This window comes from Cryptomeria japonica, chromosome 11 (genome assembly GCF_030272615.1).
Source record: "Cryptomeria japonica chromosome 11, Sugi_1.0, whole genome shotgun sequence".
In the NCBI taxonomy this organism is placed as follows: Eukaryota; Viridiplantae; Streptophyta; class Pinopsida; order Cupressales; family Cupressaceae; genus Cryptomeria; species Cryptomeria japonica.
This window is the reverse complement of record NC_081415.1, coordinates 398,831,551-398,856,292: the sequence shown is the minus strand read 5'-3', so window position 1 is coordinate 398,856,292 and position 24,742 is coordinate 398,831,551. Positions and strand designations below refer to the sequence as shown.

Here is a 24,742-nt window from a genome sequence, read left to right as displayed (position 1 = left end):
CAAAACAAACCATATGCACAACGCTGGAGACTCTGGCATGCCCTCTACCGGTATCATGTCAGCTGCTGGGAACTAACCGGAGCATATCCCAACAAACTAGAATCTCCCTCCCACGGGTTGGGTGGGGATAGTGGGTAGTTCCCAACCATAGTTCCCTAAGTTAATCTACCGACTATCGAGGACCGGGAATTATAGCTCCCGTTGCCCACCCGATCCTCGCGTTCCGGGCTCGGTAGGCGAACTATAGTTGGGCGGGGCCTTGAACTAGAATTTCATCCCGGAACAAAAAAGAATAACTTATTCATAATTGAAGCCGGAACGTAGGATGGTTTCAATTAATCATGCTACATTCAACGCATGCTACAATTATAGTAGTTGAGAGCCGAAGTATGAGAACTACATTCTATTCGCAGCGATCGTATTCCCCCATAGAATTGTAGGGGTGTCCTGATCGGATACATTATATGGAGTGGGGATCCAGCGTCGATGCCAGGAGAGGGCCCTACCCCCCCCCCCCTGCACTCCCGCCTAAAGGTATTCTTTGGGGTTGGTGGAAATACAGAGTTGGAACAGACTTAGGAACACTCACGGAAGCACTCACAGACTTGGGACAGACTTATTTATACGTTATCTGCTAAAGAGATTTATTATCAATGGGCCTGCGCTGGTTATCTTCTTGTGGGGCTAGTGGGGGTACAGACAACATAGGCTGTGATAACCCGAATTGTGGGGCCGGCCAGGATAGATGGATTAGACTGTAGAACTCTGCTCGCTCTGTCAAGGCCAATGGAAAAAAGGATCGAAATGGCCCTATAGTTCTCCGCCAAAGCTATCTAGTATGGCTATATCTATCTATCTATACCGTTCAGGATAGATGGATTAGTAAGAGGTATTCATACTGGCATCCACTGTGGTTTCCATACTGGAACTGTCCTCCCATTTCTCCATAAAAATCTCCATCCATTTATCCATCAAATAGAAAAAACCAAATCTATTTCACCACCACATAGTCCTCAACTATATTATGCATCATGTCATGAAAGATGGGGCCCAGCCGGGGTGGGTGGGAGGAGATTGGTTCGGCACGTCGATCATTCGTCTTGCTCTACTGACTGCCCCTCCGCTCGATTGTTGTGACCTGCCCCCCTCCCCTTCCGCCACCCTACCGCCCTACTATTCGGTGGCGGGGATCATTCGTCTGGGTCGCCCTGACTGTTCAAGTGACCAAACTCCTCGGGCCCCCTACCTTTAGTCGATCATTCTTCTTGCTCGACATTCTGACTGTGAAAGCGACCTGCCCCCCTCCCCTTCCGCCACCCTAGTTCCCGGCACGTCGAGCCCGAGAAGGTCTGGCTCGACATTCTTACTGGCAAAGTGACCCGAAACGCCCCCGCCCCATTCTAGCCGCCGGGGTGGGGGGGCATGTTACGTATAGAATCGAGCCCTATTATTCTATTATGAAACTCTAGTCCCACCCTTCTCGTTATTCGAAAAAAACAGGCTGATTCGAGAAGGAATTCATAGTGAAGCAAGTTCAGCCAATCCACGGCTCAGGCGGTCAGGCCACATAGCGACACGTTCTTTGGAATCTCTCGATTCAGTTAGGTTAGGTTGTGGTTGCTTCTGAAGTTAATGATCCCTGTAAAGCTTCGTTTAACTCACCGTGCAGAAAGATCTTTACGCGGGCTATGCTCCGTTCTTCAACTCGCTATCGCTCAGTTCATGAATTTCGCGCTGGGGGATTCGCTCCATTTTGTCTTCTCCGTGCATCATAAACGGTCGACAAACGAGCTACGTGAGTCACTCCACCGGCTCACAGGTAACACCAATCCTCTGGGTGGGAGGAATCGATCACCACTTAGCGAGTGCCGCCTGGACTGGACGAATTACAAAGGGCCGGGCGAGTGCCAAGTTGCTCAGGTTAAACCTAAACCATAAACAATAAACTATAGATTGATCAACCAGCCCACGCCGGGTGCCAGCGATCGATAGCCGGGGCGGCTGCCGGAGCATTGGAGGCAGTTCCCAGAAGAAACCAGACATGCATTGGAGTGAATTGGAGTGCCAATCTGCTGGTCGTTGATACACAAATGAGCCCGAAAACGGGGTTTTCTCTTCACAGGTTGGCAAGATCACAACTTTGATATCACTATAATGTCTTGTTTTGATATTAACTGAACCCTACAAATTTTAAGGTTCTTGGCTAGGCTAGGGTTAGGGACATGCCACTTTCTAATCAACAAGATCCAAGGGCAAGATAAGAGCATACAGTAAACAAGTAAAGGGATCAACTTATGTATCTTCTAGAATATGGCATAATCCTCCAAAAAGTCTTCTTATTTGTTTAGATTTGGACGTAAACTTGCAATGTTGATATGATCTTTGGATGGAATCTCCTCACTTAGATAAGAAGGTTTTCATCCTTTGAATTCATGTATACCAAGATTTGGATGAGAAGATGAATACAAGTGCTCGAAAAAGGATTGTATTACAAAACATGGATGATCCCTTCATCTATTTGCCCTTCTTTTGTAAATTCTTGTTGCCCCCCCTTAAATTTGATTTTCCTTTTCCCTCCTAAATTTCCCTCCAAAATTGTTTGAAAACACTTCCAAAATTAAATATTACATGAGGCCTTATGATGTCCCATTTGCATGACATCTTCTTTAAAATAATAATATTTAAGTTGTTTTTATCAAATAAAGTTATTGTGCCCAACTTAATATATTAGTAATAAGGTTTTCCTCAATTAGATTATTTTGAAAAGAGGATATGACACAAACGACATAACTCCTCTGAGCATCATAATAACCAAGTTATGCCATAAATAGTTTTAATCACAGGTTTAATAACTATCAAAACAGTATTCAACTAATCAAATAAAGAAACAATTACCAAGCACCTTGGTTTATAGGAAGTTCCAATCTACACTTCCTTCAATATTTTTCTGAGACAAAACAATATCACCACCTGCTTTTTTTCAGCCACAACCATCACCTTCGTTGCTTGCCTCTTCTGCAATGAATATTTTTCTTTATTAAGTATGCAATGAACAAATAGAAAAAGCAAGATATCTAGTTCATTTTTAACACACAACCCAGAAAAACCAGAGTAATATGAGAAATGAATCCTAGAAAAGTTGAGAAGTGGCTAATCAACCCAAGAGCCATCTCAAAACTTATTTCTAATTAATGCACGTACAAATGGACTGTCAGCCCAAACAAATTTTCTTTAGTTTTTGGCCAGTTTAGGACTGTTTTCTAATAACTCATAGCTGCAAGAAAAGTTCTAAATCTTTTTATGCCCGCAGCTATCTCTAACATCATTACATTAAGAAAGACTTTAAGTATGATTATATATATGTATATACATCTTTAGATGTAGTCAATATAAATTACTTAGACACACACAAAGACAACTTAACATGTAATAATAAAAATGAATGCCACTAATGAAGCAGGTAAGCATTGAGAGAGTGCCTAACAAAATTGATCTCATGACTTAAATCAGGTCACAATGTAATGTTCCCCAATAATTAAATTGCGGAAAGGAAATATGAAACAATATTAATTATTTTATATTAATATTCTAGCTTTGGATTAATATAAATAATTAATATTTTATAAAGTTAAACACTGTAATTATCTTTAATTATTAAGGTAGTTCACACGGGAAATAAAACTAACTTGTTCAATGAATAAAAGCATGGCGTGAGTTTGAAGGATGAGGCGTGGAAGAAAAGATTTGAATCCTGCGTGTGTTGATACACATTTCAGAGTTTAATTGCCTTTCGTCAGTTTTCGACTGACCTATTGGTCACACGATTCTGGAGAAGAATCAATTTTGCTTGATACGGAGTGAAGTCAACAGTGATACATGGTGTATGACGCGGGTGTGCGTATTAATGCAAATACGATCAGCGGATTCGCAGGTAGCATTCACGGCGTCACACACACTATTGTTAGTGCCTCTGCAAACCAAAAACATTGCATCAATGAAAGACGTCTAAGCGTGCCTTTGTAACCTGATATCGGGTAGTGACGCGAAAGTTTGCCTTACGGCATATGGGTGGTGCCGGTAGTTAACGTGGGAGGAAGAGTTTGCCATCATCGCGGTGTGGAAGAAATGGATATCGCGTGGAGGGTTTTGTAGTGTTTGCATACAGTGGAACTGCAGAGTTTTAGTACCGATGCATATGTTTGTACAGACATTATACGCTTTGGTGAATCGGCTGCAACCGGAAGTATATCATTCTGGCCTTCTATTGAAGGGTTATGAATCCACGTGAAATCTTAATCAATGGACATCACTACCCAACTAGGTGCATCATGAAAAGAATTCTCTTCCCTGTCTCTGAAGAAATAAATTGATATCAATGTCTGTTCTAGTTTGCTATATTTTTTAGTGGTTACTAAAGTAGAATTAGAATCAATGCAAATAAGGAAGACTCCAAATAAAGAAAATACTGTATAAGATGTTTATTTCCACCATTGGCTGTGCTACATAAATAATCTTCTGCTATGTCTTGGTTATACAACTGACTGCAATCAAATCCTAGCTAGGGAATTTTACAGTGGTATCAAAGCTTAGAAATCTTGCTAGCCTGTAGGTGTTTTTTTTTTGAGTTGGAAAATTCATGAAAAATCTATGCACAGCTGAGTATGCACCAGAGAAATTATAATTTTCGGAGTACTAGGGTCCGTCAAAACAGATATCAAAACTCTCCTTTAGCACAAGGTAGTTCTTCTATTCAGTTTGAAATTGAGGACAGCCATACTGAAACTGACGAAGAGATTATTTTTGAAACAAACAGTATGGGGGAACAAGAGAACAATAGGGATCTCATAACAACTTTAATTAGAAGTCAACAAGATATGCAGGATAATGTCAACAGAATGACTAATTTAATGACCCAGTTTATTAATCAGCATCATAATAATGGAAATAATCAACACCATAATGTTGGGGCAAACAATGGGGGTAGAGATGAGCATTCTGTCAATAATAATCAGCTGGAAAGAACAGGAACAGCCAGACCTTTTATGCCAACTTTCACTGTTAGGAATGTGCAACCAGAAAACGAACCGACAATTAGAGAATTACAGGATGAGATACACCAAGATTGGTTATTATCAGGGGATGATTTTAGGTCAACAATGACATTTAGAGAGTACTTGGATGTCAGAATGAAACATAGGCCAAGAGGACAGCGAGGGAATAACAGTGAATTATAGAGGAAAATCGGTAAGATGTCTATCCCTTACTTTGATGGGTCAGGGAAAACCATAGCTAGGGCTTGGGTGCAGAAACTAGACACCTACTTTCAATTAAATCCTATGTTGGAAGATGAAGCAATCAAATATGCAACATTACATCTTGACGGTGTAGCACACAAATGGTGGCACCATGGACAAGTAACTTTGGGTCATAGTCAAATTAATACATATGTTGAATTCACTGAGAAACTTATTGACAGATTTGACTCTAAAGATCCTGAACTTCATCTAAAAGATTTAACTCAGCTTAAGCAATCTGGGACTGTTGAACAATACATTTCTGAATTTGAAAAATTGGCAGTTTTAGTGACTGAATTTTCAGAGAGACATAAAATTGTGATATTTATAGATGGACTGTCTGATTCACTCAAAGGCTGGGTTAAGTCCTTGAACCCTCCTACTTTACAAACAACTCTTAAAAGAGCAAGAGAATTGGAACCATCGTCAAAAGGGAAATTTTTTAAAGCCCCACCACCTAAACTTGAAAATGACTAACAACCTTTCCATAAAGATAATTTCCCTAAAAACAAGTTAGATAAAGAGGAGAGGGAAGAACTCAGAAGGAAAAAACTATGTTTCAGCTGTAGAGAATCATGGCAGCCAGGACATAGATGTTTGGGGAAGGGAAAAATTCATTATATTGAGGTTATGTCAGGTAGTGACGATGAAGAGAATGTTGAACCTAATATAGAACCCGCACCTCAGAACACAGAACCAGAGACAGGTACTACACATGGAGAAGGGGTAATAGCATCTATGACAGGAACACCTCATTATAGTATTTACAGAGTTAGAGGAGTTTTGAATGGGCAACATGTGGTTGTCATGCTTGATAGTGGTTCTACTCATAACTTTATAGATGCAGCTTTTGCGGAAAAACGTGGATTGCAAACTGAAAAACATGAAGGTTTTGATGTTAGAGTAGCAGGAGGAACTAATTTGTCCAGTACTCATAAAGTTCCTAAATTGAGTATTTCTCTTGGCAATTATACTGTTATTGATGATTTTTATGTGATTGATTTGGCTGATACAAATGTTGTTTTGGGCATTCAATGGATGAAAACATTAGATGAGTACACTCAGAGTTTTAAAAGATTGGAATTTTCTTTTAAGATTGATGATAAGAAAGTAGTACTTCGGGGTATGTCTAACGATGGTCCCAGGATCGTTAGTGCTAAAAGGATGGAGGCTATTTTTAGACATGGAGATGTGTCATGGTCGTCGCAATGTTTAATTTCCAACAAGGTATCAGGATTTGAATCTAAACACTATCAAGATGATTTGTTGAAAGTATTAGATTCACATAGTCTGGTTTTCAGTGATATACCTCCAGGAGTTCCGCCTGACAGAGGATTTGAACATACCATTGAATTAGAAGAAGGTGCCAAACCCGTTATCACAACTCCTTACAGACATCCTAAAACATTCAGAGATGAAATAGAAAAGGCAATTAAGGAATTGTTGGATATGGGGCATATCAGGCCCAGTTCTAGTCCTTTTGCTTCATCAGTAGTATTGGTCAAAAAGAAGGATGGGACTCTTCGCATGTGTATAGATTACCGTGCTCTTAACAAGAAAACAATCAAAAATAGGTATCCAATTCCTCAAATTGATGAGTTATTAGATGAACTACATGGTGATGTTTATTTTTCTAAAATTGATTTGAGGTCAGGATATCATCAAATTAAGTTAAGAGATCAAGATATCCATAAAAATGCTTTCCGTTGTCATTATGGTCATTATGAATTCTTGGTTATGCCGTTTGGGTTAACAAATGCTCCGACAACATTTCAGTCTTGCATGAATCATAATTTTAACAAACAGTTGAGGAAATATTTGCTAGTTTTCTTTGATGATATATTGATTTACAACAAAACTTGGGAAGATCACTTGAAACATATTGATATTGTTCTTGGTATTATGGAATCTCAATCACTTTATGCAGAGGCCTCTAAATGTGAATTTGGAATGACAAAAAATTTGTATTTAGGGCATATGATCAGTGCTACAGGTGTACAAGTTCATCAGGAAAAAATAAGAGCCATTTTGGATTGGCCACCGCCACGAAATCTTACAGATTTACAAGGATTCTTTGGATTATGCAGTTATTACAGAAGATTTGTCAGAGGTTTTTCACAGCTCGGGGCACCGTTGACAGATCCTACCAAAAAGGGGGCATTCCGTTGGATGGAGGAGGCACAACAAGTTTATGAGAAACTGAAAGAGGTAATGAGTTCTTGCCTAGTACTTGCACTTCCAAATTTTAATCAGCCTTTTGTCTTGGAATGTGATGCATCTGGTGAAGGAATAGGAGCAGTCTTAATGCAAAATAAACATCCTATAGCATATGAAAGCAAGAAACTTAATAATCTAGAGAGATTGTATTCTATTTATGACAAAGAAATGTTGGCAATCATGCATGCATTGGCAAAATTTAGACAATATTTGGTTGGTGGCAAATTTGTAGTCAGAATTGACCATAACAGTTTGAGATATTTCTTGGGACAGAAAGACTTGAATGCCAGACAACAAAAATGGATCAGTAAGATCCAAACTTATGATTTCGAAATTGAATATGTGAAAGGTAAAAACAATGTTGTTGCAGATGCACTATCTAGAAGGCCTGAAATAAATGCATTATCTGTAGTAACAGCTGATTGGAAATCTTTATTGTTGGTTGAATATTCTAAGGATTCTTTTGCCTGTGATTTGCTAGATGGTAATACACAAGATGATAAATATAAGGTTGTAAATGATGTTATCTATTACAAAGACAGGATTTACTTGATTCCAAGATCGAAGTTGAAAGAGGAAATCCTCCAATCAGTGCATGATGTTCCTTTAGCAGGGCATCCCGCCTACTTCAAAACTTACTGACAGATAAGGGAAAGATTCACCTGGAAAGGACTAAAGAATGATGTCCTTCGTTATGTCAAAGAATGCATCACTTGCCAACAAAATAAAGCAGAGCATACTTATCCTGCGGGTCTATTGCAGCCATTACCTATACCAGAACCGAAATGGGAAAGTATATCAATGGATTTCATTACAGGCCTAGCGCGATCTCAAGGTAAAGATTGCATTTTTGTTGTGGTCGATAGATTAATCAAATTTGCACATTTCTTATCTATCACTACAGAATTCATAGCTGTTCAACTCGCAAAACTATTCTTTCGAGAGGTGTTATGCTTACATGGTTTACCAAAAAATATAATCAGTGATCACGATAGCAAATTTTTGAGTATATTTTGGGGGGAACTGTTCAGGTTGACAGGTACGGAGTTGAATCACAGTACGAGTTATCATCCACAAACCGATGGACAGACAGAAATAGTAAACAAGTGGGTTGAGGGATACCTTCGTAATTATGTATCTGGACATTAGAAAGCTTGGGTTCGTTGGTTATATTTGGGTGAATACTGTTATAATACTACATATCATATATCTATCGGTATGACTCCTTTCAGAGCACTATATGGGTATGATGCACTATCTTTTATTGATCTTTCTTTTGATCAGAGTAATGTTCCCAAATCTCATGACGTGCTTCAGGAATGCCAAGATATATTGAAAGCACTTAAAGGAAAATTTGCAATGTGCTCAGAATCAACACAAAATTTATGCAGATAAGAAGTGTGTTGAGCGACATTTTGAAATTGGGGAATTGGTATATCTCAGACTACAACCCTATAGGCAGTCATCCCTCAAGCGTAGCGGGGCTGAGAAATTGAAGCCTCGGTTTTATGGGTCGTACCAGGTGGTTCGAAAAGTTGGTGCAGTGGCATATGAATTGGAATTACCTGTAGGAAGCAGAATACATAATGTATTCCATGTATCTTGTCTCAAAAAAGCTTTGGGTCAGCAAGTGATAGTTTCAGGAAATCTACCACCACTGGATGAAGAAGGGAAATTAGAGATGATACCCAAAGTGATTTTGGAGACCCGAGACAGGCATTTGCGGAATAGGACAATCAGGGAATATCTCATTAAATGGCAGAATTTACCACTGGATGATGCTACTTGGGAAAATGAGCAAGTTCTTCAGCATCCTGGATTGCAGTTGCTTTGGGCAAGCATCATTGGGCAGGGGAAACTGTAATGTTCCCCAATAATTAAATTGCGGAAAGGAAATATGAAACAATATTAATTATTTTATATTAGTATTCTAGCTTTGGATTAATATAAATAATTAATATTTTATAAAGTTAAACACCGTAATTATCTTTAATTATTAAGGTAGTTCATACGGGAAATAAAACTAACTTGTTCGATGAATAAAAGCATGGCGTGATTTTGAAGGATGAGGTGTGGAAGAAAAGATTTGAATCCTGCGTGTGTTGATACACATTTCAGAGTTTAATTGCCTTTTGTCAGTCTTCGATTGACCTATTGGTCACACAATTCTGGAGAAGAATCAATTTTGCTTGATATGGAGTGAAGTCAACAGTGATCCCTGGTGTATGATGCGGGTGTGCGTATTAATGCAAATACGATCAGCGGAGTCGCGGGTAGCATTTACGGCGTCACACACACTATTGCCAGTGCCTCTGCAAACCGAAAACACTGCATCAACGAAAGACGTCTAAGCGTGCCATTGTAACCCGATAGCGGGTAGTGACACGAAAGTTTGCCTTACTGCATATGGGTGGTGCTGGCAGTTAACGTGGGAGGAAGAGTTTGCCATCATCGCGGTGTGGAGGAAATGGATATCGCGTGGAGGGTTTCCGTAGTGTTTGCATACAGTGGAAGTGCAGAGTTTCAGTACCGATGCATATGTTTGTACAGACATTATACGCTTTGGTGAATCGGCTGCAACCGGAAGTATATCATTCTGGCCTTCTATTGAAGGGTTATGAATCAACATGAAATCTTAATCAACGGACATCACTACCCAACCAGGTGCATCATGAAAAGAATTCTCTTCCCTGTCTCTGAAGAAATAAATTGATATCAATGTCTGCTCTAGTTTGCTATATTTTTCAGTGATTACTAAAGTAGAATTAGAATCAATGCAAATAAGGAAGACTCCAAATAAAGAAAATACTGTATAAGATGTTTATTTCCACCATTGGCTGTGCTACATAAATAATCTTCTGCTATGTCCTGGTTATACAACTGACTGCAATCAAATCCTAGCTAGGGAATTTTACACACAAGGTCTTACAGCTTATCCACTATGAAATTTATGCCAGGCTATGAATTATATGGTAACCCCAAACAACACATTCAAATGAATAGAGACAAAACAGACAAGGTTTAATTGCTGCAAGAAGAATGGAAATGAAGACAATTCAGATAGAATTACAAAACAAAATCCGAACAGAATGATTATTAATAGATCATAACCTAATTACCTGCCAACACTTACACCATACTGGGTGCCTCTTCTTTGAAGAAATATAACTATGTTTGGTATAAGTTTCCAGTCAATATACAACCAAAATCAATCCATTATAACCAATTAATATAAAATAATCTGATAATCAAATAGATAATTTGTACAATCAAACCTGTCCTACCATCTTGTGTATAACTATAAATCACTACACAAGGAAATTGTCAAAATTGTCAAAATCAATTCAGAACAGGCTTAAATAGGATGGGAAGGCCTGTGACATATTTGTAATAGAAATTAATGTGGAATCAACATCAGATAAAGGCATAGTAGGTATGCCCATAAAAAGGGTGAAAAACAAGAGGCTAAATGTAGAAAATTTATTAGAGGAAAATTATCAGGGAATATAATAATTAAATAAGACATTTAATTCCTTTCAAGTGAGTATGCCATGGCATGTAGTATTTTCTTGATATGGAGTTTTTGATTTGTGGTCAACTAAGGTCAGTGAGTTTCAGAGGGTCAAACTGATCCACTCTCTAAAACACTGAACTCATTATATGTATGGCTGCTAAAATGTAAGAGTGAGTTTTTTCCCTGTATTTGGAGGCGTTTTCCTGTTAGAGAAGAAAATTACGGACAACTCAGGGGACGTAGGATACAATAATGGTATTTCTTCTCATTCTTTTAATTAACATAATGTACAGTTTTCTAGATATGACAATAATACTCATGGAGTATACAAGATGGTTCTAAGTGAATATTGGATCATGAACTTATATTCAGGGGCCAGGGAACATTGGGATCAGTGGTCTAATATCACTTGTACATTACATAATAATTGTTTTTATGCAAACACAAGGCCATTACTTTATTCATAACATAATGCCAACAACTAACAAAATTTACTTTTCATTCATTTCTGACCCTTGCCGTTCTATCCTTGTTGAATAAGATTTTTTTATGGTAATATTGGTGTATATATCTCTATTTATTTAGTTCTGTCTACTAGACCTCATAACATTGTTTTTAAAATGACATGAAGTAGCATGCTTGTTCTAAGATTAATTTTCCGTTTTAATGTTAAACAATTTTAATCCAATTTCACATTCCTTCAAATTTTCCCATTCCCTTTCTACTTGTGACTTATTCTTCTTTAATCTTCTCTGTGCTCTGAAAGTTATATCTCTTTCTATACGATTCTATTATACACACTCATTTTGTAAATGTTGTGAATATATGAACAGAACTCAGGTGTGACTGCTGATATGACAACTTATAATATATTATTAAAGACATGGTCCATTGCTGGAAAGGTTGATTTGGCAGAACATCTTTATAAAGAAATTCTAAACAGAGAGGCAGCAGGGGAGTTGAAAATGGATGTTATAGCATACAGCACAATGATCCAGGTAGTTTATAGTACAATTTGATGCATTTTTTAATATCATCTTGTAATTCATCCCTTCTTGTGGAGTGATAAGACTAAAGAAGACTGTTGAGGAATATTAGGATTTGTAATGCACAATATTCAGGTTCAGAAACATGGTGGTCAGTTTGTAATCGATTTATTACTTTGTGATGGGTTTTCCTTAAGGTTTTCGGGAAGGCAAAAATGTGGGCATTGGCGATGGAAGTGAAAAGGGATATGATAGCTGCTGGCATAATACCAGATGTAGTCACATGGACTTCACTGATAGGTGCATGTGCTAATGCAGGGTTAGTAGAGAAGGCTATTCAGATTTTTGATGAAATGCTTTCATCTGGCTGTGTACCTAATACACAGTGCTGCAATACACTTCTCCATGCTTGTGTCAAATCTTGTCAGTATGCCCGAGCATTCCATTTATTTAACAATTGGAAGAAAAATGGGCTCTATTTGGCAAGTGCAAATTCAGAAAATTTACATACTGAAAGTAAGAACCATAGGATGCAGCTATCAAGTCCTGTTTTCTATAATGGAGTATCGAAGACAGTTGAGTTCAAACCTACAGTTGTCACATACAACATTATGATGAAGGCATGTGGATCAGCTCCTTATCTTGTAAAATCTTTTATGGAAGAAATGGAAATGATTGGTCTTGTGCCAGATTGTGTAAGCTGGTCCATCCTCATTGATGCATATGGAAATGCGAAAGATCTAAGAGGGGCTTTGCAGGTGAAGATATTTTACAAACTTTTGTACAGAACCTGCTTATTTGGGTATTAACTTTATTCTGTTGTTTAAATTTGAGATTGCATTGGTAATTGTAATGTTTTGCTCTTTCAATGAATATTGAAATGAACACATTCAAATACCCAACATAAGTTTTAAACCCCCTCCCTTCCCCCATATGTGCGATGGGCAAAGGATTTCCATCTATCATTAATCACAAACTGTGTTTGCAAATGATTCTTATATTAAGTGGAGAGCTATCTTCTCATCGTAAATGGAGGGCTATCTTTCACAAAACTGCTTTGCATTGTGTACTCCAAAGGATATTGATCAACACCAACCAAGTTGGATGCTTTAGACTCTTGTAGTTGTCTTTGACAGTCTAAGATTCCTAGAAAAGTTTCTTACCAAGAGAGACAGGTATTGGAAAGGAAACTGAGAAATTTCTGTAATCATCCCCAAAATCCTCTAGCTGTTGAGCACTTCTAGAAGATATGGTCAATTGTGTGCTCTTTACCACATAGTATAGTTGACTCCTGCAATAGCCACGTCATTCAATTGTGCTTTGACAACTAAACATTAATGCACTACCAGCCAGCCCAACACACTGTGCTTGAATGCTATTCTGATCACCGATTGCCATCTCACCTCAAGTTCCTTGACTTTCCATTGCTAATTCATTCAATGTAAAATAGCATTAGATTGTCTTTGTCTTATAATTGCAAAAGGAATTTCCAGTGCCCCACTTGCACTATGTATGCATTTGCAATTTGAGAATACAGTTTGCAAGAACCATCTTATATTCTTGAGAGGCTATTTGATTTGTTGGTTTCCTCAGAGTTGCATTGATACGGCATTCGTAAAGCTCACGCACATATCAAAAGATAGAACACAATTTTGGCAGCATAATATTACTTACAAAACTCACCATGAAGCCTTCATCTGAACCTCACAATAAATAGGAGCAATATATGAAATCAAAAAAGAAAAAAATATGATCAAATGCAATTATTTGGGAATCACCTCCGCTGGTAATTTTTTCCTTTAAAAAGTCATGAATTTTCAAAAAATTGTTCAGTAATTGTTGATTGAATTTTCCTTATTGAAATGCATTTGAGCTGGATTTAAACATCCTCAACATGAGTTTTAGATTTTTAATGTCCATTGTTTACCTGGTTTTGACTGATGCAACTTATGGATAGGAAGCGTTTTTATCTTATCTTGTAATGTTCAACCTAAATTTGAAACCAATTTTTTTTCCCAATATCCACAAAGATTACTGATTTCTATCATGCAGGTATTTCATCAAACAATTAGCTTATTCTTGATATGTTTCAATGTGTTTTGAGTTTGGGATCATTCAATATGCAGTTGAGATAGTATTTGCTCAAATAATAAATAGCAATGCTTGGAAAAACACCATAAACAAATCATCAAACACTTTTCAAGTAAAGAACAACAATAGTAACACAATTCTGACCTTAACTCCAGCAAAATATAAATTGATCTTTGATGGAAGAGTCTGCTGTTACAGTCTCAGAAATATACCAGCAGTATTACAAATCAAATGATGATGACCCACAATGCAATACGACTGGTTTCATATAATTTCTTGCTGTTATAACTTGCATAAAGAGTTCTGTAGCTGAATTTTCAATGGAACTGCCTGTCAATTACTTTCAAACCACACCAAACTGTGACACCCTTCTGCTGTAACTTCTTCCCACACTCTACACAATAAATAACAAGTGTAGTGGCTTTCAAAACACAGCTATAAAATCCATGCACCAGTGTGAAGAAGATTGCACACCCAATGCAAAACATATGGTGTATAAACAAAAAACCCAAAGGTTGCGTGACTACCCTTTGTGAATTTCACATACCTTCTCTAATGCCTGCAACACCTCATAAAGAAGCTCCAAATCCCATTGAAAAGCCCCTATCATGAATCACATGGCCATATGGAGTACAGCTAAGTAAGGAATACAATCCCTCAAATATGAAATTTTTTCACAAATCTGCTTCATATTTGCTTTCAGCTGAAGCACAACATCCAAGCGGCAACTTTTAGCACATAGGCAATCTTTGCATGAAATTACTCCAAGTCACTAGCGTTCAACACGAGTGTAGATTCTGAAGTAAATCTACCAGAAAACCTTCCCTACATAATCTGTGACTTTGAATTAATCACAGAGTATTAACTAGGGAGGATCTTCCACCACTGTGGCTAATCTTCTCCAAGAGGGTTTTCATCTTCAAAAAGGCTAAAATGAACCAAGTTATTTCCCATAGAACCACAAGGGTTTCGCAAGATGAAATAAGATAATTTGCATAATGCTAATGAGCTTACAAAACCTCCTTATATACTTTTTCTGTCGAGTTTTCTAGTAGTTACAATTTAAAATTCACCTTTTAATTAAAAACTCCCTTTTGGTCCAAAAAAAGACCCTATTTATAAAATAATAATAATATTTGATACGCAAGGTCTTGATTTTATGTGTCCAACGGGCTATTATACTAAGGTGCCCATTAAAATATTTTAATAAAATTATGCAACCTTAGTAAAATAATTAAATTAAAACCAATAATACATCCAAGTTGCAGAAATTGTTGAAAAGCATCTGAATTAAAATCTGATTGCACTAGAATGATACCGATGATAAATAACGAAAAATGGGGCCGATCAAGTGACTTACTATAAATAGATGCTCTCTCCAAGAATCTTGTAGAACACACTAGAAGTCAAAATTCACTTCGGAAAGTGTCATAGGAGTCCTTTAGACCAACTAAGTTCATTGCCAACATCAAACATCCCCTTTGACAAGGCTGACAGCTACTGAGCAAGCTGAAGCCAACTACAATACCGAAGTGACTGAAAATGGGGACATTACATATCTAAAGACAAATAAGAAACACCTTTGCTACACATCATGTCAACATGGCTAGGACAAACGTCTTGACTATTTTGAAGGTGATTGTGATTGCAAATTTTATCTCAACTCTATTAACAAGGTATGCAATTAAATCAATAGTCAGATCTCGTACTCATGGAGATCCTTGTGCTGTGCTAGTATAATTGAGTTCACATCAATAATTCAATACACATGTATTGATATATGGTCCTTAATTGTCTATTGCTCATTTTTAAATGATTATATCTTGAAATTGTACTAAAAATTCTTCTTTCCCATGGAGTTTCTGGTATCTTGAATGCGAGTATGTGATAATTTATGTAAAATAATTCACCAATTAAATTTGTTTGTGATGACTAGCTTCCACAATGCATCTGTGACATTCTATAAAGTCTAAACTTTCTCCAACACCACTCTTCCATCCTCTACCATGTCACAAAGAAAATGGTATTGGACATTTATGTGCTTCTTCCTTGCATAAAAGGTCAGGTTCTTTGGTAGACATGTGGCATTTTGACTATCACATAGACTTCTAGTAGCGCTTGACTTAGCTACACATTCAAACATATTCTTTTAAACCAAATGGCCTCAATATGCAGATGAGTAGTTGCCATGTACTTAGCCTTAGTAGTGGAAAAGGTAACCGCATCCTATTGTTTATTCACCCAACTAATAGCACCACCAAATAAACTAAACACATCCATTGGTGGATCTTTTCTTGTTAACATTTCTTGACCAGTTTGAATCCATGATTCCATGAATATCCATGAGCATTGATCTTCTATAGAATCACCAGGATTACAAATAGAGTGGTCAAAGATACCTTGCAACTAGTTGAATATCCTCCTAACTCAACACAACGGTCTTGTCCAAGATGAACCATAAAGTTGTAATGTCCCCTTATGTAAATTCTAGGGAATAAGGGACTATTAAGTATTAACTTTCAAATTCAATGGCAAGAGACTTCTTTCCAATCAAAGAGTCTAAAAATCCCTTTATAAAACTTATATTGATGATAATTGATACCACTTAGTATAAAAATGGTATATTATGATCTGCTTATAAATGATTATCCTTAGGATATACAATTGATACCACTTGTCAATGACTATCTTATGATGATAATCTCAATCACTCTATATTAATAAAGGATTATGGTGTAATGTCCCCTTAACTCGTGTAAAATTCCTGACTAAGATCTGTTGTAGGTAATTGTGCAGACTGTAATTTTCTGTCTAGGACTAAGTGCAGATACATGTGTATATCCAGATTTTGCAGATGAATAGTATAGAATTCAATTGTTTGATTATGATTTCTGTTTAACAATGAAATTCGTACATTCCGGAATTAACTTTCTAACTTACTGATCATCTTGTATTAATTAAGCAACTTCTTCACATATATTTAATATTGCAATTGGGTTAATGCTGTCGCAATGCACCTGTATTGCGCTATAGTATTAACTTGCTGCAGAAGCCCTCCGGAAATGTGACTGGCACGTCGGTAGGCAGATAGACCAGCACAGGGAAATTCCAACGACCCGCTGCTTCCTCCAACACTGCAAGTCTGCAACCACTTTTTGGAATGGTCCACACTGGTTCGGACTCCTGTCACAGTTCTGAGTGTAGTTATGACAGCAGCGTCTCTCCCGATATCGGGATCCTTGATTACGGCCACCAATCAATAAGTTCGGACGGTGTATCCTGTGACTGCACTTGAACCCTCAATTCGTGATTTGCTCTGGTCTCTACTTCGTGTTCTGAAGACACCCCGTCTTCGCTCCGGAGTTCATAGGCTCGTACTGCACCACATTCTCACTTCCGACACACTCGGTATGTGCTGCACTGCGTTCTCACTCCCGACACACTCGACAATCATTCTTGGCTCAGCTTGCGGAAACCATACTCTGTACATCGACGATTCACCCCGACTTGAACTTAAGCTTGCGCAAATCTTCAGGAACTCACGCTGCATTCCTCGACATTGATCTCCAGGCAAATTCTATCTTACTGTTCACGTCATTCGCAACCACCAATAGGCCAGGACTTTCCCCGACGAAAGGGGAATTTGTGTCCATAATCCAATCCGGATTCTGTCACTACGAATACCTTCTTCCAAGCATCCCAGACATCTCTTGCGTCCGCCATTTTATTCTACGTGAAGTAGTTCCACGAACTACCTTTATTTGCTTAACGCTAACAATATTAACAAGTAAATTACAATATTAATTATTTATATTAACCCAAATTAACGTATTAATATAAAAAATAATTAATAATATGTAATCTTATTTCCATGGTTTATTATTTTATTCGGGGAACATTACAGTCTCCCCTGCCTAATGTTGCTTGCCCACAAGCAACTGTAATCCAGGATACTGAAGAACCTGCTCATTTTCCCAAGTGGCATCATCCAATGGCAAATTCTTCCATTTAATGAGGTATTCTCTGATTGTCCTGTTCCTCAAATGCCTGTCGCGGGTTCCCAGAATCACTTCGGGTATCATTTCTAATTTTCTCTCTTCATTTAGTGGTGGTAAGTTCTTTGATATTGTCACTTGCTGTCCCAGAGCTTTTTTGAGACAAGATACATGGAATACGTTATGTATTCTGCTTTTTTCAGGTAAATCCAACTCATATGCCACTGTACCAACTTTCCGAATTACCAGGTATGGCCCATAAAATCGAGGCTTCAATTTCTCTGCCCCACTCCGTTTGAGGGATGACTGCCTATAGGGTCGGAGCCTGAGATACACCAATTCCCCAATGTCAAAATGCCGCTCAACTCGTTTCTTGTCTGCATAAATTTTTTGTTGATTCTGAGCACATTGCAAATTTTCTTTAAGTGCTTTCAAAATATCTTGGCATTCTTGAAGCATGTCATGGGACTTGGGAACATTACTTTGATCAAAAGCCAGATCAATAAAAGAAAGTGCATCATATCCGTAAAGTGCTTTGAAAGGAGTCATACCGATAGATATATGATATGTAGTGTTATAGTAGTATTCACCCAAATATAGCCAACGGACCCATGCTTTCTGATGACCAGACACATAGTTACGAAGGTAACCCTCAATCCATTTGTTCACTATTTCTTTCTGTCCATCGGTTTGTGGATAATAACTCGTGCTGTGATTTAACTTGGTACCTGTCAATCTGAAAAGTTCCCCCCACAATATACTCAAGAATCTGCTATCACGGTCACTGATGATATTTTTTGGCAAACCATGTAGACGGAACACCTCACGAAAGAATAGTTCTGCGAGCTGGACAACTGAGAATTCTGTAGTGATAGATAAGAAGTGTGCAAATTTAGTTAATCTATCAACCATGACAAAAATGCAATCTTTACCTTGAGATCGTGGTAAACCTGTAATGAAATCCATAGATATACTTTCCCATTTCTGTTCCGGTATAGGCAAAGGCTGCAATAGACCTGCAGGATAAGTATGCTCGGCTTTATTTTGTTGACAAGTGATGCATTCTTTGACGTAACGAAGGACATCATTCTTAAGTCCTTTCCACGTGAATCTTCTCTTATCTGTCGGTAAGTTTTGAAGTAGCCCGGATGTCTTGCTAAGGGAACATCATGCAATGATTGGAGGATTTTCTCCTTCAACTTCGATCCTGGAATCAAATAAATTCTGTCTTTGTGTACATAACATCATTAACCACCTTATATTTATCATCTTGTATATTGCCATCTAACAAATCACAAGTAAAAGAATCCTTAGAATACTCCACTAGTAATAGAGATTTCCAATCGGCTGTTATTACAGACAATGCATTTATTTCAGGCCTTCTAGATAGTGCATCTGCGACAACATTGCTTTTGCCTTTCACATATTCAATTTCGAAGTCATAAGCTTGGATCTTACTGATGCATTTCTGTTGTCAGTCGTTTAAATCTTTTTGACCCAAAAAATACCGCAAACTGTTATGGTCAGTTTTCACAACAAATCTGCTGCCAACCAAATATTGTCTAAATTTTGTCAATGCATGTATGATAGCCAACATTTCCTTATCATAGATAGAATACAATTTCTCATGGTCATTAAGTTTCTTGCTTTCATACACTATAGGGTGTTTGTTTTGCATTAGAACTGCTCCTATTCCATTACCCGAAGCATCACATTCTAACACAAAAGGCTGATTAAAATCTGGAAGAGCAAGGACTGGGCAAGAACTCATGACCTCTTTGAGTTTCTCAAATACCTGTTGTGTTTCCTCAGTCCATCGAAAAGCCCCCGTTTTGGTAAGATCTGTCAAGGGTGCCCCAAGCTGTGAAAAACCTCTGACAAACCTCCTATAATAACTGCATAGACCAAAGAACCCTCTTAATTCTATAAGATTTCGTGGCGGTGGCCAATCCAAGATGGCCTTTATCTTCTCTTGATGAACCTGTACCCCTGTTGCACTGATCATATGCCCTAAGTACAAAATTTCAGTCATTCCAAATTCACATTTAGACGCCTTTGCGTACAAAGATTGTGATTCCATAATACCAAGAACTACATCGATATGCTTCAAATGCTCCCCCCAAGTTTTGCTATAAATCAATATATCATCGAAGAATACTAGCAAAAATTTCCTTAATTGTTTGTTAAAAATATGATTGATACAGGATTGAAATGTTGCTGGAGCATTTGTTAAACCAAATGGCATAACCAAAAATTCAAAATGACCACAATGACAACGGAAAGCAGTTTTATGAATGTCTTGTTCTCTTAACTTAATCTGATGATATCCTGATCTCAAATCAATTTTAGAAAAATATACAACACTATGCAATTTATCTAACAATTCATCAATTCGAGGAATTGGATACCTGTTTTTGATTGTTTTCTTGTTAAGAGCTCTGTAATCAATACACATTCGAAGAGTCCCGTCCTTCTTTTTGACCAATACTACAGATGAAGCAAAAGGACTAGAACTAGGTCTGATATGCCCCATACCCAATAACTCCTTTATGGCCTTTTCTATTTCATCTCTGAATGTTTTAGGGTGTCTATAAGGAGTAGTAATCACTGGTTTAGCCCCTTCTTCTAATTCAATAGTGTGTTCAAAACCTCTATCGGGTGGGACTCCAGGAGGAATATCATTAAAAACCAAATGATGTGAATCTAATACTGTTAACAAATCAGCTTGATAAGATTTAGATTCAAAACCTGATACCTTGTTGGAAACTAAACATTGTGCTGACCAAGCCACATCTCCATGTCTGAAAATAGCTTCCATTCTTTTTGCACTGATGATCCTGGGGCCACTGTTAGACATACCACGAAGGACTACCTTCTTATCATCAATTTTAAAAGAGAATTCCATTCTTTTAAAGCTCTTTGTATATTCATCTAATGTTTCCATCCACTGTATGCCCAAGACAACATTAGTGTCAGCGAAATCAATCACGTAGAAATCATCAGTAACAGTGTAATTGCCAAGAGTAATATTCAATTTAGGAACTTTATGAGTGCTAGACAAATTAGTTCCACCTGCTACTCTAACATCAAAGCCTTCATGTTTTTCAGTATGCAACCCACGTTTTTCCACAAGTGCTGCATCTATAAAATTATGCGTAGAACCACTATCAAGCATAACAATTACACGACGTCCATTCAAAACTCCTCTAACCCTGAAAATATTGTAATGTGGGGTTCCTATCATGGATGCTATTACCCCTTCTCTTTGATTGGTACCTGTTTCTGATTCAGTGTTCTGTGGGTTCCGTTCTATGTTAGGATCAACATTTTCATCATCCTCACTGTCAGACATAACCACAATATAATGAATTTTTCCCTTCCCTAAACATCTGTGTCCAAGCTGCCAGGCTTCCCTACAACTGAAACATAGTTTTTTCCTTCTGAGTTCTTCTCTTTCTTCTTTATCTAGCCTGTTTTTAGGGAAATTATCTTGGTTTAAAGGTTGTTTGTCCTTTTCTGGTTTAGGAGGCGGTCCTTTGTTAAATATTTTTCCTTTCGAAGATGGTTCTAATTCTCTTGCTCTTTTGACAACTGTTTGTAAAGTAAGGGGTTTTAAGGATTTAACCCACCCTTTGAGGGAATCAGACAATCCATCTATAAATATCACAATCTTGTGTCTTTTAGAAATTTCAGTGACTAAGACTGCCAATTTTTCAAATTCAGAGATATATTGTTCAACAGTTCCAGTTTGCTTAAGTTGAGTCAGATCCTTAAGGTGTAATTTAGGGTCTTTAGAATCAAACCTATCAATAAGTTTTTCAGTAAACTCAACATAAGTGCCTATCAAATTATGACCCAAGGTTATTTGACCATGATGCCACCATTCATGTGCTACACCGTCAAGATGTAACGCAGCATATTTAATTGCCTCTTCTTCCAACATAGGGTTTAATTGGAAGTAGGTGTCTAATTTTTGCACCCAAGCCTGAGCAGTTGTTTTACCTGTTCCATCAAAATAAGGGATGGACATTTTTCCAATTTTCCTTTGCAATTCACTGTTATTTCCTCGTTGTCCTTGTGGCCTATGTTCCATTCTGACATCTAAATATTCCCTAAATGTCATTGTTGATCGGAATTCTTTACCGGAATCTAACCAATCCTGATGTATTTCTGCCTGTATCTCTCCTATTGTTGGTTCGTTTTCAGGTGGCTGGTTTCTAGCAGTAAATGTAGGTGTAAATGGTCTGGCTGTTCCTGTTCTTTTTGGCTGATTATTAACTGACTGTTCATCTCTACCCCCATTATTTTGATGTTGATTGTTCTGCCTTCCATTATTTTGGTGCTGATTTATATTATTGGCCATAAACTGGGTCATCAAATTGGTCATTCTGTTAACGTTATCTTGCATATCTTGCTGGCTTCTAATTAATGCAGCCAACAGATCCCTATTGTTATCAAGGTCTCCCATGGTGGTTTCAAAGATAATTTCTTCGTCAGTTTCTGTGTGGCTATCCTCAATTTCAAACGGAATGGACGTACTACTCTGTGCTGAAGGAGAGTATGTAAATCTGTTTTGACGGGCCCTAGTACTTCGGAAATTATAATTTCCTTGGTGCATACTCAACTGTGCATTAAGTTTTTCTGAGAATACCCTACAGGTTGGCAGGATTCAAAGCTCTGATACCACTGTAAAATTCCTGACTAAGATCTGTTGTAGGTAATTGTGCAGACTGTAATTTTCTGTCTAGGACTAAGTGCAGATACATGTGTATATCCAGATTTTGCAGATGAATAGTATAGAATTCAATTGTTTGATTATGACTTCTATTTAACAATGAAATTCGTACATTCAGGAATTAACTTTCTAACTTACTGATCATCTTGTATTAATTAAGCAACTTCTTCACATATATTTAATATTGCAATTGGGTTAATGCTGTCGCAGTGCACCTGTATTGCGCTATAGTATTAACTTGCTCCAGAAGCCCTCCAGAAATGTGACTGGCATGTCGGTAGGCAGATAGACCAACACAGGGAAATTCCAACAACCCGCTGCTTCCTCCAACACTACAAGTCCTCAACCACTTTCTGGAATGGTCCACACTGGTTCGGACTCTTGTCACAATTCTGAGTGTAGTTATGACAATAGCATCTCTCCCGATATCGGGATCCTTGATTACGGCCACCAATCAATAAGTTTAGACGGTGTATCCTGTGACTGCACTTGAACCCTCAGTTTGTGATTTGCTCTGGTCTCTACTTCGTGTTCTGAAGACACCCTGTCTTTGCTCCGGAGTTCACAGGCTCGTACTGCATCACATTCTCACTTCCGACGCACTCGGTACGTGCTGCACTGCGTTCTCACTCCCGACACACTCGACAATCATTCTTGGCTCAGCTTGCGGAAACCATACTCTGTACATCGGCGATTCACCCCGACTTGAACTTAAGCTTGCGCAAATCTTCGGGAACTCACGCTGCATTCCTCGACATTGATCTCCAGGCAAGTTCTATCTTACTGTTCACGTCATACGCAACCACCAATAGGCCAAGACTTTCCCTGACGAAAGGGGAATTTGTGTCAACAATCCAATCCGGATTCTGTCACTACGAATACCTTCTTCCAAGCATCCCGAACATCTCTTGCGTCTGCCATTTTATTCTACGTGAAGTAGTTCCACGAACTACCTTTATTTGCTTAACGCTAACAAAATTAACAAGTAAATTACAATATTAATTATTTATATTAACCCAAATCAACGTATTAATATAAAAATAATTAATAATATGTAATCTTATTTCCATGGTTTATTATTTTATTCAGGGAACATTACAACTCGTGTCAGCAAATCAGGGTTAGTCTATCACCAGGTCCTCATAGACTAACGAGATGGACAAAGGAGCCATTTAGGGTTGGATTTCCCAAGCTTCAAACAACATATTTGAATGGTTCAGGAGATGGCGGGGCATTATGATGTGACATCAGAAAAGGTTGCTAAAGTTAAATCAGTATTTAACTTAATTATGACTCCTTTAACAGTGCATTTTATGACAGGACTCTAGAAAGAGCGTGTGGAGTCTGGACGCTTCAGGAGAGCGAAAATGGAGTTCACTTAATTTTATGGTTATTAATGATATTAGAATTGATATTTAGGGACGGCCTTTGAAGTTAGAATTATAAAGTTATAAAAATGACTTTATAATAAGGTCATCTTAGTCTAGAGAGAGAATGATGTACCTCCTTGTTAGACGCCCTCAAGGAGAGAGAAGGTGGAGTTAGAAAGAGATTAAGTGATAAAAGGGGGAATTTATAATATAAGTTATTTCCTCCTACATGTGGATGCCACCCTTTGGGAGTTATTATGTTATAAAGTGAAATATTAGAAAAAAGGAAATAGAAATAAATAGTGAGCACTAAAGGAACCCTAATTAGGGCACCAACTTGAGGAGATAATGAAAAGGCAACCAAGGCATCATTTTCATCATGCTATGTGCGTTTCTCTCTAATTCTTGTCTCCTTGGAGGAGCTTTGTTAGTAGCCTAAGTGGTTCAGGTGGTAGCATAGGGAACATCAATATACAATGTACAACACCAGAGCATAGTAATTCATTAGCATGGAACCAATAACACACAACATAGTGTACC

The 24,742-nt window shown here is 37.8% G+C and overlaps 1 protein-coding gene across 4 annotated transcripts in view; it reads left to right on the top strand.

The window, feature by feature from the left end:
- Positions 1 to 24,742, top strand: part of LOC131071590 (pentatricopeptide repeat-containing protein At5g02830, chloroplastic) — a 278,239-nt gene that overhangs the window by 120,091 nt on the left and 133,406 nt on the right. For 3 of the 4 annotated variants that reach the window (XM_058007494.2, XM_058007493.2, XM_058007495.2), the window contains 2 exons: positions 11,859 to 12,023; positions 12,209 to 12,769. In XM_058007494.2, the coding sequence (XP_057863477.2) occupies positions 11,859 to 12,023; positions 12,209 to 12,769 (726 nt within the window). The remainder of the gene's footprint in view (positions 1 to 11,858; positions 12,024 to 12,208; positions 12,770 to 24,742) is intronic. The other variant, XM_058007496.2, reaches the window with a different exon arrangement.